General features: G+C 35.8%; 1 protein-coding gene across 5 annotated transcripts in view; it reads left to right on the top strand.

The window, feature by feature from the left end:
• LOC108967573 (galactokinase-like) overlaps positions 1-17,297 on the top strand; it is a 58,997-nt gene that overhangs the window by 30,142 nt on the left and 11,558 nt on the right. For all 5 annotated transcript variants that reach the window (XM_018931094.1, XM_018931092.1, XM_018931093.1 and 2 more), the window contains one exon: positions 16,492-16,598. In XM_018931094.1, coding sequence (XP_018786639.1) covers positions 16,492-16,598 — 107 coding nt within the window. The remainder of the gene's footprint in view (positions 1-16,491; positions 16,599-17,297) is intronic.

The raw sequence follows: 17,297 nt of genomic DNA, 5'->3' as shown, positions 1-17,297 counted from the left end.
AAATTTTATTGGCGGCTTGAGATGCATTTTTGCCTTTATCGTAGTAGTACTGTAAAATATGCCGTATTTTCTCTTTATTTTGGTCCAAAAAGAAACGACAATCAATCAAACACGTGTTAGCGCTTGAAATGAGCTTTCCGAAAAGGTATAGCATGACCCGATGTGACGAATAAAACTAGAACTACGCGCTCTCAGCGCCAACTAGCGAAAATACCGCAAGACTTTTTTCACAACCTAATATATACTTTGTAGAGCCTCCGACGCTTTTTTCTGGGTGTTACAAATTTCGTAGCAAACTTAATATACGCCTTAACCATGCTAGCCGATTGTTGTGTTTTCCACGCCTTGATGCAGTCCACTCGGATGGCTGTCGGTTGGACACCGAACTGAAATGACGGTCACATGTTTCGTCAGTTATCATATATTGTCATGAAAATTCGGGTTTATTACGCTTGATCATTTTCAAGCACTACTCTAAATCTTTAGCTCGTCGTTGTTTTTGGACAAAAGTGTGCTCACGGGGCACCACAGAGTTTTCTTATACCAAAATATTCGTGAATGATATGATGTATACATTCAATCGTTATTCTTAGAGTGCCTGCTATCTCGAACAACTTTACTTTATGATCATCTTAAAACTTTTTGTGGACTTTTTGTAATTTTCGTCGGTAGTTACCTCTTTTCCCAATTCGACAAGTCTAAACTTAGCATGCCAAGCCTGGTTGGTTGATTTTCCTAAAGCAGTGCCCGGAATCTCGTGATCAAGCCACGTTTTTGCTTCAACTAAAAATTATTTCCCTGCAAAAAGCAATATTTTATCAACGCGCTGAATTTTCTTTTAACTTTTTTTTCACAATAACAAAAGTTGGTTCAGCTGACAACTGTCAGATTTATACAAATGCCTACTGAAAGTTTTAGGTAGCTAGAAATCATATCGACTTAATTCTAATAGCGCCATTACCAAAAGTCTAAGGATGGTGAATTTTCAATTGATTTGTTATTTATAATGGAATTATTTTTTGTTTTTGCATTTTTATTATTATTTCAGTACTATTAAATTTTTATTACTCCTATCTCTAATACCTACACTATAACTCGCACAAGTCCGTTCATTTGTGAGGCAATCATTTTTTATTACAGTATCCACTTGAAAGCTGCCAATTACTTAAAAATAATGCGAGAGATTTTTTTCAATATTTCCACGAAAAATGCGCAAAAGCCAATTTGTAAATTTGTATGTCGAACAAATCGGTGATAATATAAAAAATATTGGAAAAGCCGCTGTGTGCATCATCGGTTATTACAAATTACCAAATTACACTTTTACAACGCGCAATTGATTGCTGCCAATATGCGCTACAAAAACAATAATAAAAGAATGTGAAAAACTAAAAATGGAAAAAGTTCAACGAAAATTTTTGGAAAAAATATAGGAAATGGGAGACGTGCAAATAGCAGTAATGAAGCGCTCAATCAAAATTGTGGGCATTTACAGTTGTACGGAATTGCCAAAATGATGCATGAAACCAGGGATTGGTGGCAGCAAGCCGGGTAATGGTGAAAATGCAGGGCTAACGGAAAGTGATATGCATAAGAGGGGAGAGAGAGAGAGAAGAACTAAAAAAAATAAAAAAATATTTTTCCTTTTTTTTGCATATTAAAATAGCTGTGTGTGTATAGTATATATGTATGCACACACACACATGTGCCACACGTCAGCACTCCGGGCGGAAACCGTTAAAGCACCACTCCCAAACCATATTAACAACGCTCTCTACGGCTAGCTGCGTTGCTAGAACGCGACTTACACACACGCCAGTGCTTGTCACATGCCACATGCCACATGCCACCTTTGGCAGTGCAGTCGAGTGTAAAAAGTGCAACCTCACAACGCTTGATTGCGCATATTTTTGTATTCCCAAGATTCACCGTGCTCGCACTCATCGCTAGCCACTTGTGCCAGAGATTGCCAGCATTCCGCATTCTCCGCTGCTCCTCTCTCTCTCCTCACTCAGCAGCCAGCATCGGTATCATAACTTTTGCCGCTGGCTATGCCACAGCCACCAGCGAGTGCAATTTTTCTAAATGACATTTTTTCGTTGTTGACTTCATCACTTTGGCGCTGACAACGACCACAACAACAATAATAATAATAATAAAAGCTCAGCTAAAGCTATTTCGGAGGGCATGAGGTTGTGGTGAAGTGGACGGAGGTCTCTACACATATACACATATATGTGTATAGATATAGCCACATATATTTGCGAATGTGTGCGTTTGCTTACTAGCGACAATATCATCGTCTCTATAGTGTTTAAATATATATGCATGTAATGTAAAAATGTGTGTATGCCTGTGTTTTTATGCCATGATTTTGCTGCCGTTATGCCCTCATTGTCACTTTGGCAATTACGGCCAACAGCTTTACGAGTGCCAGAAATTAAAATGATGATGACATGGCGTGCCATCAGCCATCAACAATCAAGGAGCAAGCATCCGTCATCGGGCACTCGTCGCTAGCATAGAAGATACGCGCGCCTCACCTCATCTAACTTTGCCTATCTTTCTCTACACACCTCTTTCGCTCTTCCTTTACACGTTTTTACATGTAAACTGATATGGCTATGCGGTTAGCGGAGAGCAAAGGAATCAGAGCGCAGAACGCCAGCAGCTTTGCGAGTGTCAGCTTGCATGGAGGCATACGTTATGCGGAAAAAATTTGCTAGATATCCTCCACAACGAATTTTTTAAGTGCTGTTCTTTTCTGCTTTCCCTTAATGCTTTCTGTGTGTCTCTCTATGAAGGCATGTGTTTGTGTGTGTGAAAAATTCATCTGTTTGTGGTGACAAATAAAATAGCGCCAAGGCATTTCAGCCGGCTTGAAGTGTGAAATATCAGCGAAGGCTTCGGTTCGACAAGAAACGGCCAAATCTTTACGAGTTCGTTCAAGTATGCCAACCATGTGACGATGTCATGCTATCGAAAGAATGCCGTCGTCGCTGTGTGTTCGTGTGTTACATGCTTTATGTTGACATAGATGCTATGCGGCGGTGCTTCTTTTAGTCTCTGCAAGCTAGACACAGTGTCTTGTAATAGATCGAGCAGGAAATGCTCAAGTGAGTGCTGTCCTTATGGTAAATTAATAGTAGAAAGTAGTTTTAGGCTTCATAAATGTGATGAGCCTCTGCTATTTTTCTAATGTTAACGCGTGGATTTTTATCATTGAGTTCTTAAAGATTGTACAAGCGAATCCGCTTGGCTTTTGAAATTGTTTACGTAAGCACAAAGAGAAGAGGAGTACTTATTTAAGAATGAAGTTTTTTGTTTTAGATTTCAGGGCCTTGAATCCACGTTTTTAAATAGGTAACACATCGCTTTCCTAGTACCCAGCAGTATATTAGACTTTGGCTGGGAGAGTCGTTGTGACTTAGGCGTGGATACAATAGACCTAGGGTCGCGGAGCATTCCTCTTTTATTAATCTTAGATTAGATTTTCAAGAATTTATAAACCTTGAGTACCCACAAGACATGTTTTCAAAGACTTTAGTACCTTTCTAAAGATTCATACTATCAGTGGTGAAAAAATGTTTAGCCTCATTATTTTATGGAGCTACTTCGACATAAGACTTTTCAGTGCGCCCAGTTAGCAGTATTGCTGGAAATTATAAACTTGATTAGCTTGCAAGAAGTCTAACTGATTGGAAACGAGTTGAATTTGGGGGTTGAATATGTTCTAATTGATGCTCACGTCAGTTCGATGGTCACTGGTCTGTAACCAGTCGCTATAAAATGCTTCTGGCTTGACAAAGCATAAGTTATTTGTTTCAGCAATGCTAAGGTAGATTTAGTTGTACATGTTTTAACAGGATGTTGATAAATGTATGTTACTAGGCTATTGATAACACTGTTTGAGAAATCATGAGTTAAAAGCTGCTCGCCATTTTATTCAGCCTTTCTCGTTCCTGCAAAGCTTTCGCAACAGTCTGAATGACCTCGGACGATATCGCCTCAGCCAAACAAGCAATCAACAGATTTGTGACATATGAGATCGCTTTCTAGAGTTCCGTTATTTCCACTTGTGGATTCTACAATCATAGTGATATAAGATAGATGACAGTTTGGGCCATCGCAATCGATCCTCCTGCCGGCACTGACACTGAACTTCCAGGCCGACGCGTAGCAACAGGATTTTCTTTGTGCGGGTAGAAAAATATATCGCCGAGTGCATTGTCCACAGCGCCTTGTTAGCGATTAGATTAAAAAGCTCTTGAGATCTGTGGGTGCGGCTGTCATTAGAAAAGGAGATGTTAGATATTCAATGTGATCTTCCTTAGACTCACATGCTCTTTGGAGGAACAAATAAAAATTATATAGATGCATAAGACTCCTGTGTCAACACAGACCTTCTTGCACATTTTTATGGGTTTTTTGTGGTATCACAAATTAATGCCGCTTGAAGTGGCAAGTAACCAGAAGTTGAAAGCGTATTGGTCATAGCGATAATATTTATCAAGTGTGATCTTAGTTGAGAGTTTATTTTGAGTCAATTTCACACTAGTGGACCCGTCTACGCGTTGTTATGGTATACATTTTATACTACAAGTATTATACATATAATAAACTATTCAATACAGTGAATTTTTTTTTTAAAATAAAGGCGAAACGTTTTTGTCGGTATAAAAATTCAAGGGATTGTACATACTTGATGTTTTATTTTGAATATGTTCATACAAATAAATTTCATTGATAAAAATACCGAATTTTAGAGTGCTTTTTCCATGCCTGGTTACCAGCCTTTCTGTTCAGTTAATAAAGTAGTCCGCTTAATAGATTCTACTTAACAAACATCAAAAAATTATGGGATCGGACAAAGTGCATGGTTAATGGAGTTGTCCACTCAAAAGAGCGTCCATTTAATAAAGCTTGCACCTTATTTTTATTTATGAATTGAATTATTCTATCTTTCAAGTTGGTTCGCACTGGACACAACGTGCTAAATTTGGCTAAAATCAAGTCAGTAGTTTAGGAGTCCACCACAACGTGACATGTAATTTTTATATGAAAAGCTAAACATTTCTGTATTTCTTTCGTAAATCTTTCATTGCAGAGCTGTACCAGTGAACCGGGCAGAACCCGAATTTGAGTAAGTTCGGTAGATCAGGGGTATACAGAGATAAAGATCAAAATCTTTATAGGTATTTTGTATGAATGGAACAGACTGTTTGACACAATTCACGGTCAGAATTGAGTTAGTTTCGCTATTAGTAACGCTTTCTACCAGATTTGTTAAAACAATGAGGCTAATAGTCAGTGAATTTCGTGTCTTGGCTGGCTTTGATTGCCAATAATTGCTTTGAGGTGAAGCTAACACAGCTATTTTCTGCTTTGAAAACAGCATTAATTTTGAAAAGAACTTCAGCCAAACTCTAACCCAATTTATAACTATACTCTGACAAGTATGACTTTGGACTGAGTAGATCCCAGAGGGAAAAAAGGTGGCACTTCCGTCGTGTTCGCCTGATTATGTAGTATAATGTTCATTGCTTCCGAATGGATGCGAATGCTACAGCTCCGAGAGTATTTCCTTTAAAATCAGTTGCTGGTAAGCGATTAAGACGGATCTTCATTTGCGTCGATTGGTTTATCGAACTAATTTCTTCCAAAAATTTCTTCAAAACAGCCTAGCAGCGACCTGGGTATTGATTTCAGTCAAAATTACAACAGTTCGACTTGACTTATAGTATATGATTGCTTCTCCAACAAAAAAGGATAATAAACAAACCACTATGCAGGTTGGGTTTTCCTCAAAATACTTTTATATATTCTCTACCAAAATAGTCCGAATGCTCAATCTCGATAACGACAGCTACTGTTTTTATTTGCTTCGAAAAGAAACTGAAATGCGCCACTGTACGCTGCTTCCGTCTAGTTCTCACAAGATTTCCTACCAGCTGCAATATTGTCATTGCTGATGACGCGTCAGCGAAATTTGATGAGAATTTTGTCGAGCTTTGTTTTCAAATGCCTCAATGTTTGGAATTTAAGGTGCGATTAGAAGATTTTATTTCGTTTATTTTTTCAAAGTAAAATATGTTTCCGCTAAATATTCGTCGCATTGCAGCATCTCGCTTGTGAAATACAAAGAAATGAATGAGGGAGAAGAACAAAAACAGGCCGCTGATTCCTCCATATCTACGCGGCGACTTACAAGCAAAAATTAATGCTTACACAAACGAAGTAAAGGGGCGAAAGTAAGGCACACTGAACATTCTTCGGAAAAAAGTATCGCCAAACTTGTCAAAGGTAATATGCCTGTCGGGCATGCCTCTCGGCTCGGGAAATTCGAGTCTGCTGAAAAGGGAGAAAAACTGGCCGTCAGCCGTGGCGCTTCATTGAGGCGATAAATTTTTGCTTCCCCTCTCGCCTCGCCTGCCAGCGGCGTTGTCAGTTAACCGCAAATACCTGCACAAATTGCACTCACACACACATGCATACCTGCACTCATACACACGTACACAAAGGAAGGCATAAGTGAGGGTCTTTGTGCTTTTGAAGTTTCGTTGCCTTCGCAGGAAGTGAAGAGTCATTTGCCTGTGGCTCGTGGCATCAAGGTAATTTGGCAATGCTGGCCAAGGCTGGTTGAAGACACGATATCCAGGCCAGGCGTATCAGCGCCTGCTGTAGGTTGTGGGAGAGGTGAGAATGAATGCGCGGCAAACAGTCAATTCAGCGTACAAATTGGCTTCATCGCAAATAGAGCATCAGTGACAGTGGCGCTGCCCGGAACGTAGGCGTTGTTTTTATTTTCAGTCAAAAAAGGCGTGCTAAGGTGCTTGGGTGTAGTAGGTAAGCAAAGGATCTGAGTAACGCTCGATTGGAAAATGTCAAGCGTTGGCGCTAACTCTATGAAAAGGTGTCACAGTCGTGGATGCTTAGACTGTGCATAGGGTAACACATAGGTAACTGCATGATGAGGCGGGCTATGATGACATTCAAGCGTTGACTTCAAGCTTTTGCTGGTAATAGCGAAAATGCAAATTGTCGAGCCTACAATACAAACTAAAGTCATAACAAATTTTTGCATGTCATTTTGGAGCTTCCTCAGTTTACATTACCGATTTTTAGAGCACTTAGTGTTGCAATTTATACGCTCCTATAGCTGTTCACCAACCAACTATTATATATATTTTTTTTAATCTAATATTAAGATTTTAGCAAGTATATTGATTTTAAGTATTTTTTATAGTTACCAAGATTTGGTAAAAAAAAAAAAAAATTAAATATAAATTTATTGTAAAAATAAAAATTTATTGAAAATTGAATTGAAAATAGTTAAGGTAATGTTTTAAAATTTTCGGTACTTTTTCGAGATCCCGAAATCATATTTAACTGCTTATAATTAAATTAAAACTTTAAAATTTTTCGGGATCCCGAATTTGTTCAGAAATCAAACATAAAATAAAAAAAAAGTTATATTAAACGAAACCTTTGACATTTTTCGGTACTTTTTCGGGATCCCGAATTTTTTCGAATTTCATCGAACTTTTAAATAAAATAAAAAATTAATTAAATGGAACGTTTTACTTAATGGTACTTTTACGGTATACTGATTTTTTGTAATTCTTTGCACGTTTAAATAAAGTAATAATATTTATTTAACGCTACAACAATGTACGATACTTTTTCGGGATATTGAAATTATTTTTAATTTATAACACATTTCAACAAAATGATGTGAACTAACGATTTACAATTTAGAGTATTTTTTCGGGATCCAGAAATTTTTTTATTTATCATTTTCTGTATTATTTACGGGATCCCTAAATACCTGCAACTCTTACACTGTAAATTAAATTAAATARAATTTCATATTTTTCGGTACTTTTACGGTATCCCGAATTTTTTTTTTAAATTCAATGCATCTTAAAATAAAATAATAATATTTAAGGCATTAACATTATACGATACTTTTTCGGGATATCCAAATTATTTTTAATTCATCACAAAATTATAAAAATTAATCCTGTATTATTAAGGGTTTGTTTTCGGAATCTCGAAATTTTTTTAATTCATTACACATATAAACGAAATAATAAAAATTAACGCTTAATTATTTCGGTACTTTTTTCGGGATCCCGAAATACCCACAATTCTTAGAATTCATAATTTTTTTTGTGGAGTTGATATATTTTTGTCAAATTCTTAAGAATATTTTAAATTATTAATATCCCTCTTATTTACTCGATTTTACGTTGTTCAAATCGGGATGCCATTTATTTCTGATAAAATTAGAAATTATAGCAGAAGTAGTTCTCAACGGTTGTGAAGAGGTTTTTCAAAAAACATACATTAGATCGTGTAATATTTTCCAAATACTCGATAACCATTTGATAGAATCTCATGAACAGCGTTCTGATCAGTGATCTAGGTTATAGCACGAGCTTCCGATTAGTTATAGGCTTTTTTAGCACTAGAAGATATTACTTTTTAAATTGCGTCCTCTGTTATTAAAGATAAAAAATTGGGATCCCGAAAATTCAATATTTTCCATTTCGGGATTCTGAGTTTTTCTTTTTTCTAACAACTATAGACTATTTTTCTCGAGTTCCCGATTTTCTATTTTATCATTATATTTAAAATTTGTATGTAATATTTGTTTATTTTGGCAATATGCAGCAAGAGGTTCCCACAAAGAAGTTACCCTTCACAATAACTGTAAGAGCTGTATATATATTATATATACTCTTACGCCAGAATATTCGATCCACCTTGCCTGAGCTACTATTTTCTTCCATTTTTTGTTGTAATTTTTCCCACTCTTACCCGTTTTCTTCGTTATTTTTGCGAGGCTTTGATGAGAGCAAAATTTATTCATCGTTGATTGATGCTCAACCAATTTTTCTGCTTGTTCACTGTGTTTGAGAGCTGAGGCAGAAAGCGACAATAACCGATGGAAAAACATAGTAAAATTTCAACATTTCTTTTATTAAGAGCCTGGCGAGATATGCACGCTGCTATAATAGTTACTTGAGATCAATATATGTATATGAAGATATTTAAAAATAATTTATGAAAACTATAGTAAATTCATGCTTTTAAAATAAAAATTTAAAATAACGCAAATCGCTAGACTTCATAAATTTGCACGCAACTAACTCGCAAGCAAAATTCTGTGTCACATTTTAAATCTTCTTCATTATTTTTGCTCCACCGTTAAGCGTGGCATTCTGGCAGCAATGCTTTCATTTGGTTCCATACTTAATGTTCGGTAATTCGCCGGCAGCATAATATCTCAGTCTGTAGTTATTTTCATCCGCTGCCATCGGTTTTTGATTACTTTGGCCGCTTGCCAAAGCGGCGCTTCTTCGTACACGCTCTCTAATGGCTGAAACAAAGGCGCAGCAGAAATTGACAATAAAAGTTAGTTTGAGTGAGCAAAGTAAAGTTTTATTGACACTGCATTGCGACCCATTTTCGTACAGTAAAATCTCCCATAATCGCGCCGGCGTTTGCTTTTTACTGCACTTTTAGTGAGATCTGCGATATAATGTTACTGTCATCAAGCGAGTTGTACTCCGTTCTGCTGTGTATGACGGTCAAAGAAAGTGCTTATTTGTTGTTGTCACCGCAGCGGAAAATTAAAATATAATGAACTCTGTTAATGTAAGTGAAAATGTATTTACCCAAAATTAATGAAACTGGTATTTAACTTATAATATAATATAACACTGCATACGGGGCGTATGAGTAACATATAGTCGGTTAATAATGGATTCTTTTGCTTCATTGTAACCGTAATAATTTTCTTAATTGCTATGATAGTGTAACTGATTTAGTAGACTTTTGTGGTCCAACATCTTGCTTAGGATAACCAAAATACGAGGTATTGCTAGTACATATTTTCTTACGTACACGGAGGCGTATGAGTAACATGCGAGTTAATTGGAACAATCCTGATTTTAGTACAAGATCTATGTTATTATTTAGATACATTGATTAGATAATATTATAACTTGGCAGCATAAACATTTACTGAAAAAAAAGAAAATTCGTACGTATAGCACGTTTTCAAATAAGGAAAGTTTTGCAGCTGGCTTCAGCGATTCTTTGTCATTCTTCTCATTTATTACCACGGTGTTGGTCTTGTCTCGACTCCATATAAATACAATTTCCTTCAAGGCTACAAATTTGCTTTTTAATAAATTGAGTTTTGATTTTATGAAGATAATATGCCACATAAGCGTGTTTTTGAAATAAAGTCGTTTCTAAAAGCCAAATTGAGTTTCGTAGAGGAGAGTAATTCTGCAGAGCAAGCATTGGATCATTCACCAAATAATTTAGTTTTCCAGTGCAATTCAAATACGATTATTTTATTGTGTAAAGCATTTTATGAAATTATAAATTGTCCATTTTGATGTAATAACTTGTGCCATCTTTCGGCTAAGAGATTGATTTCACGCTCATGAAATTTCTTATTCCTGCAGGCATTCCTGCATCTGAATTTCTGACTTGAGGTGTAGATAGGTATGATGGATTTGACAGCATATCCCATTCGGGCTGCTAAAGCTTTTGGCGAGTCATCAAACTAATATAAAGTACGTCACTTACTCTAGCGGACAAGGGGTAGAGTTTTCATAAGAGGCGACTAAAATCCCATATGCGCTTGGGCTGTTATTTGTCTTGCCTCGGAGTTTCAGTATGGTCTTGCGACAGGGACCCTGAAACCCCGGAGCACCTGCTAATCGACTGCATTGCAGTCTGTAGGCGCAGGTCGAAGGCCCTTGGAGCCATGTTTCCGGATAGGGATCACATCGCCTCGCTAGCACCCAGCAAAATACTGGACTTCGTCAATATGCTGGGGCTAAGCGAGCCCCTGTGAGTTAGGAGAGGGCACAATAGACCTATGGTCGCAGTGCATTCCTTAGTTATGTATCTATCTATCTATCTTCAGTATGGTCTTGTCAGAAATTGTATTATAGCTCAGCTTGAACTGATAATATGGACTATGAATAAACTTCAGTCGCACTGCAGCAGGGTGTCGAATCCACAGCACGGCAGATGTTTTCCGTTGAAATATCACCAAGCAAATAGCATTAACTGTTTTAGTGACTATCGCCCTTTAAGTGGTTCGAATTGGTTAATTTTTCTTAGACTATGATATCTATAGACCTAAACGTTAAACTGTGAAATTAATCCTAGACTTTTCATATGCTTGTAAACGGTCGCGTTAGGCAATTATTTATTCTGTCAGCAATCAATCGAGTTGGTTAAATGTGTAGTTGACCTCGAAGCAAGTTCAATAAAATCAACTGTTGCCATCAAAAAAATTACATAGTGAACGGACCAATAGCACTTATATCAACAATAGCTTGAATTCAGAGTAAAGATATATATATATATTTAAATTTTTGTATGAATCCTCGATTCGGTCGATTGGCTACCGAGATCGTGTGATATCACACCGTTTGACGTTTCTCTGTGGAGATATGTAAAGTCTGAAGTCTATGCGGATTATCCCGCTTCGATGTAGGTCTTGGAACAAAATATCTCTCATGTCATTCGCCAATTTTGAGTCGAAATGCTCAAGAGACGGAGCCGCGGCCAACATTTGGAAGAGATAGTTTTTAATTCAATTTAAGGCTTATGTTTTTTTTTTCTTACAGGGAATCCTAAAATTAATGGCTCTTTATAACTATTTCGTTAGAAACATAACCTCAGTGGAAATATATAGTTTTATAATTAAAGCATAAAATAATCTAGTTTTCTTTATACAAACAAAAAAAAAAAAAAGAAAAAAAAATTGACGATAATCCCTCAATGTCTGCTCAAAGACGTATCATCATAAATATTTCTTGCAGATTACATAACAACCACACATACAAGCAAGCGCCGTGTCATCCTTTGCGCTTTGCTGGCCTTTGGGCCTTTCCGGGAATATAATGCCAAATGTCTGGGCAACAACAATGCTGTTGTCCATGCATTTTGCCAATGGCATATTTCCGCTTATCTGTGATAGGCTGCTGTTGCACTAAATCGAAAGATTATCTGCGAAAAGCAAACATTGAAAACTCAATTGAATTCGAAGCAGAATGCAATCAGGCCATTTTTCCTGCATTTACTAAGGTTTGCGCATGGAAAATTATTTTTTGGCTGGCATTGGCCGGGATGCATTTGTGTTTCTCTGTATATGTATGTATATGTTCATGTGATTGTATGTGTGTGTGTTTGTTTGTGGTTTTGTTACAAAATTTGAAAGAATTTCGTTGTGCTTGCTTATGACTTCCGCCGGCTGATAATCGCCTTTTCGAGTCTCGAAGATTTTCGCAAACAGATAATGAGTTGCATGTGTATGTATGCCTGTGTGTACGGGTATGGGAGTGTATGTGTATTGTGTTGAGTTGTGGTTATTATTGCAGAATTTTTTCTCATTTTTTAGTTATCACTGCCTTCACTAGTATTCACGCCTGTGCCTGTTGGCTCGCTCGGCTGGTAACTGCGATATTATCGCCGCATTTTGGCATTTCTCTGCTGTAATTGAAAATTTTATTATTTTGCAGTAAATATTATATTTTTTTGCTTTTCCGCCTTTTGAATTGCCGCATTATTTTCCGTTATTCCTGCGATGAGCGCTGATAATTCGTTTACGGATTTGTTACGCTTAACGGTGCACGAATTTCGCTTCTTCTTCCGCAAGGTAACAAAAGCTCATTCACTCATAAAGAAAATTAAGCCACAATCGCGCATTTTTAAGCTTTTTAGCAAAATTTTAGCTTACAATTCAGCTCGGAATTCTTGGCTGCCTGCGCTCATTCTCCTTTTTAATTAGTTGCATTACGTTGCTTTGTGTAATGAATTTGCCTTCAGCTGCAGTTTTGCCGCGCTGCGGTTGCACTTGAGCGAGAAAAACTTTTCAAAAGCCCAGCAAGGCAAAGAAAAATCAAAGAAAGAGCGACAAAGCATCGCCTTCACACGGAAATCATTAGGTGTGAATACGCAATTATGCCGCCACATCAGTTTTGCATTTCACCTGCCTGCTGCGTTGGGGCCTCACAACACAGGTTGCAAGCTGGTGTGGCGTTAAGCACATGGCAAGCGCTACGAGGACGAAGGAAGGCAGGTTTGTACTGTTGTTGTAGTTTTTGTTGCGCCTGCAGCCGAAAGTAGCAATTACTGGCAGATTAGGAGCCACTTCAGACTCTTTCAAAGCCACGCAATCGCCAGCAGTGTCATTGGTGTTGGTGTGTAGCACACCTATACTACATACATTTATATTATATGTGTATGTGTTCATACTCATATGTGTGTGCTGCCTCTTGAACATACATTCCATATGCACTCAATTTTGCATTGACACATGCGACCTGCAACTATTCAATGTGTGATAAGTACAAAAAATTCTGCGCCAACGGAAGGCGACAGGCGGCCGGCGGCAAGTCGTTCATAACTGCATTCATTACTTTTACATTACTTTTGCATTTTTTGCATTACTTCTGCATTTCTTTGCGAGTTTTTGTTTCTTTGGCATTTCTTTTCTTCTTCTTAATTTAATGCCACATATATGTGGTATTGAGCGTGTTGAGCGCCTGTTGCAACTCATTAAAAAATGTTACTCATTCATAGTTTCCATTTAATTATTAATGCATTTATGTACATATTTAGATGGTTGGGCATAACTAGGGTTGGTTAGAATATGTAATTTCCATTCCCTATTAAACGGGTAAGTAATAACTTGAAAGAGATATAATTATATATTAATATGTATATTAAGGTGCAGTGGAAATAAAAAAAAAAAATAAAAAAATTTTTAGGCTTTTAGTTCTAAAGAATTACCTCATCTTTAAATCTTGTTTCGAAGTAGAAATTTTATGGGTTGAGAGTTTTGAAAAAGATTATTACACAAAACCGGTTGCATGGAAGCTAAAACAGCCTTTACTGGTGGCAGTTTTATAGTACAAAAAGATATAAATAGTTTATTCTGGATATCAATCGGCCCGTTTAACTGATAGATAGATTATAGCGGCATGGATCATAATTTATGTAAAATTTTTTGAATATATGTCGTCAAATAAAAAAGTTTTACTTACAAGGACTTCATTTTAATCGTTCAGTTCCAATGACAGTCATATGCGACAGTGATCCTATCTGAATAATTTCTTCGAAGATTGTACGTTTGGCTTAGGCAATAATCTATAGCAAGTTTCTTGAAGATATCTCGTTGGATGAAAAAGTTTTACATACAGGGACTTCATTGTGATCGTTCAGTTTGCATGGCATCTGTATGTTTTCGTTGTTCGATCTAAGTGATTTAATTGGAGATTGTATAATTTTTTTTTTTGAGTTTTAGCCAATAACTCATGTAAAATTTCATGAAAATATCTCGTCAAATAAAAAAGGCTTCGTTACAAAGACTTCATTTTAATCGGTCATTTTGGCACCTGTCATTCAAACTGACCAATCAAAAAGTGGTCATTGTACGGAAAATATTTTATTTGACCATTTTATTTGAGTAAAGCGTTATCGGTGGTTCCGACATGAAAGCAGTTTTTTTGGGAGAAAAGCATATCTGCATAATTTCAGAGCGATATCTTATAATCAACTGAGCTCGTCACGCTGATAATTTATGTATACAATATGTATTTATTATAGTGTCTCCGACTTTTCGTTCAAGATGCTCAAAATTTCGTGGCAAAGTTATTATACCCGGTTCAGGGCATACAATAAAGACATACGCGGAGGATAATTTCGTTTATTCATAACAGCTTTTAATTAAAATGCTAATGATTATTCTAACTGTACAAAGGTAGCACAGTCATCTGAATACCACTTTACTGGTAGCTACATTTTGGACCAGAATTCTATTTCCTCTAAAATGTTGATAAACTCACTGTCGACAATAAAAAAACTTGAAATCGCGTCTTTACTGTTCTGTATGAACCGTGAAGCGAAGAGTAATAAAATATTTTGTCATCTTGCTGCAGACTTAGAAACAACAGCTTTTTACATTTTCACTGAATTATGAATAAATGCTATCGAAAAATCTTTTTTTAAGTTCATATAAAAAAATCGAGGATTTCAATTTATTGCCATCACTGCGATAAAAAAAAAAAAATTCGAAGCAAACTGAAGAGCTTTTTAAGATAGTGACTTTCGTTTCAAGAAATCAACATTGTTTTAATTTTTTATGATCATAAAGGTAGAATTAATGGCGACGAGGAGACGGCCATTTTTTCTGCTCTACTTTAAGCCGCATAACTCATTTAAGATTTTTTTGTGAAATAAATTTTGTGAAATAAATTTTGTGTAATTAAATACTAAAAAATAAAGAAATGAGAAAAAATAAGATAAAAGAAATATGAAATGCATTTCGAGCTTCTAGACAAGAATATTCCCCTATTTAAAATTGTTTTTCTCCTCTACCAGAGTGAACTTTGACTTTACTTTCTGATTCTTTTGGAATCTTTACACCCAGTTTTTCCGTGAAGCTGAAATGCTTACTTTTCGATGATCCGATTTTGGTCTCTTATAGCATTTGTCATCAAAGCTTGACAGAAAAGTGATATACTTTAATATAATGAGAAGTAAACCGATTCAGTGTGAAATTTTTAAGAAATCGATTTTTTTGTCTGACGAAAAAAGGACCAAATCTCAATACTCTTTGTTCAAACCGTCGCTATTTTTTAAAATTTCACAAAAAAAAAAAAAAAACAAAAACAAAAAAAAGTTTTACTTGTCATTTCACCAATTTATTTAATTATTACACATCCAATAAACAATAAAAAAAAAAAAAAAATTTGTGTTCGTTATGAATGTATTTATTTATACATATTTATAAGTAAAAATCGGATTTATTTGTTAATTTCAACATTAATAAAAAAAAAAAAAAAATCGCAAAAAATCAGCGTTTTTTGTCACTCTGAGACGATCCCTTAACTTACATACCATAACAGAAAACGGATAGGAGCAGGAAGCTTTATTTCGAAATTGTAATAAAAGTATTTCGGTTAACTTCGAAAGACAGAGATATTATGTTTTTACTTTGGATTAAATCTCGCATAAAATTGAGAGCCAGTGTTGTACAGTGTTATGGATGTGGGAAGACTAATTATTTAAAAACCCGAGTATTTGAATTATCTAGATTGGATTTTTCTATTCCTGTTTTATTACAATGATTTTCTAGTAAAAACTCTTCTCTGGTATTAGTATTTAACTTTTTTTTGTAATTCATTCTGGCTTTGTCCTATATAATTAGATAATCCATTTTCAGAAGAGTATAATTGAAACTAATCGAAATTTCTGGATTTGATAGTGGGAAGCATATATAACTTCTCATCTACTTCCTCATAAAAATAAAATATTTAAAAATTAATGCAAAATATCACTACCAGCCTAATACTCAAATAACAGCCACATATTTTACTACTCACATGCATTTAAGCTACGCTTTACATTTTTTACTAACGATGTGTTTTTCTTGCGTTCACTTAATTACAGTGTTAGAGTCAGATCCGCTGCTATTGCGTCGCGCCCGACATGTCATAACGGAAACGCAACGAACACAAGACGCGGCTGAAGCCTTAACGGCACATGACTTCACAAAGGTGAGTGCATGCGATTATACATTTTAATTAATGCTCGCATGTGAGTGCGCATATAAATAAATAAATCTACAAACCAGCACATGCATGTGAATACTTCCAGAAAAATTATGCGCGGCTTTAATTTATTTATTTAGTAATTTAAAAGATTTTAGAAATTTTTTTAATTTTTCAAAATTACAAAAAATAAGAAAATAATGCGAAGAGATAATTAATGTTTAGTATTTGCTGAAAAATAGGCGCCAATATTTTAATTTTCCACTCATACTTGCATTTTGGAGGATCTAAAATCTAGTCACTTCGATACAATTTGAAAGATTATTGAAAAGAATTCAACAGAAAGCGGTAAAAAGATTTCCACAATAAAGAAAAGTAGGCACATTTTACACTATTTCTTCATGTAGTCGAAGTTGGCCTAAGCTGCGTATACGTAATGTAGGTTTTAATACAGCTGGTTGCAATAGAAATTACGTGTACGCAGCGGACGCCACACTATTGAAGTTCATATTACTCACCTGCAGCAAAAATATAACTGCACAGATTAAACAGCACGCTAATGAAGACTGCCTTATTATTTTCTGAAAAAATTTCTTTCGAAAATGAGAAACTGCATCAAAAGAATCATTTGCTCATTTCTCGTTTTCAATTTCTAATAAGAGAAACCTTAGCACTTTCCAAAAATGATAGATGCATAGGCAAAAT

Source organism: Bactrocera latifrons, unplaced genomic scaffold, assembly GCF_001853355.1.
Source record: "Bactrocera latifrons isolate USDA-ARS-PBARC rearing strain unplaced genomic scaffold, ASM185335v1 scaffold_19, whole genome shotgun sequence".
In the NCBI taxonomy this organism is placed as follows: Eukaryota; Metazoa; Arthropoda; class Insecta; order Diptera; family Tephritidae; genus Bactrocera; species Bactrocera latifrons.
The sequence above is the reverse complement of the archived record's forward strand: the minus strand, read 5'-3'. Positions and strand labels throughout refer to the sequence as shown.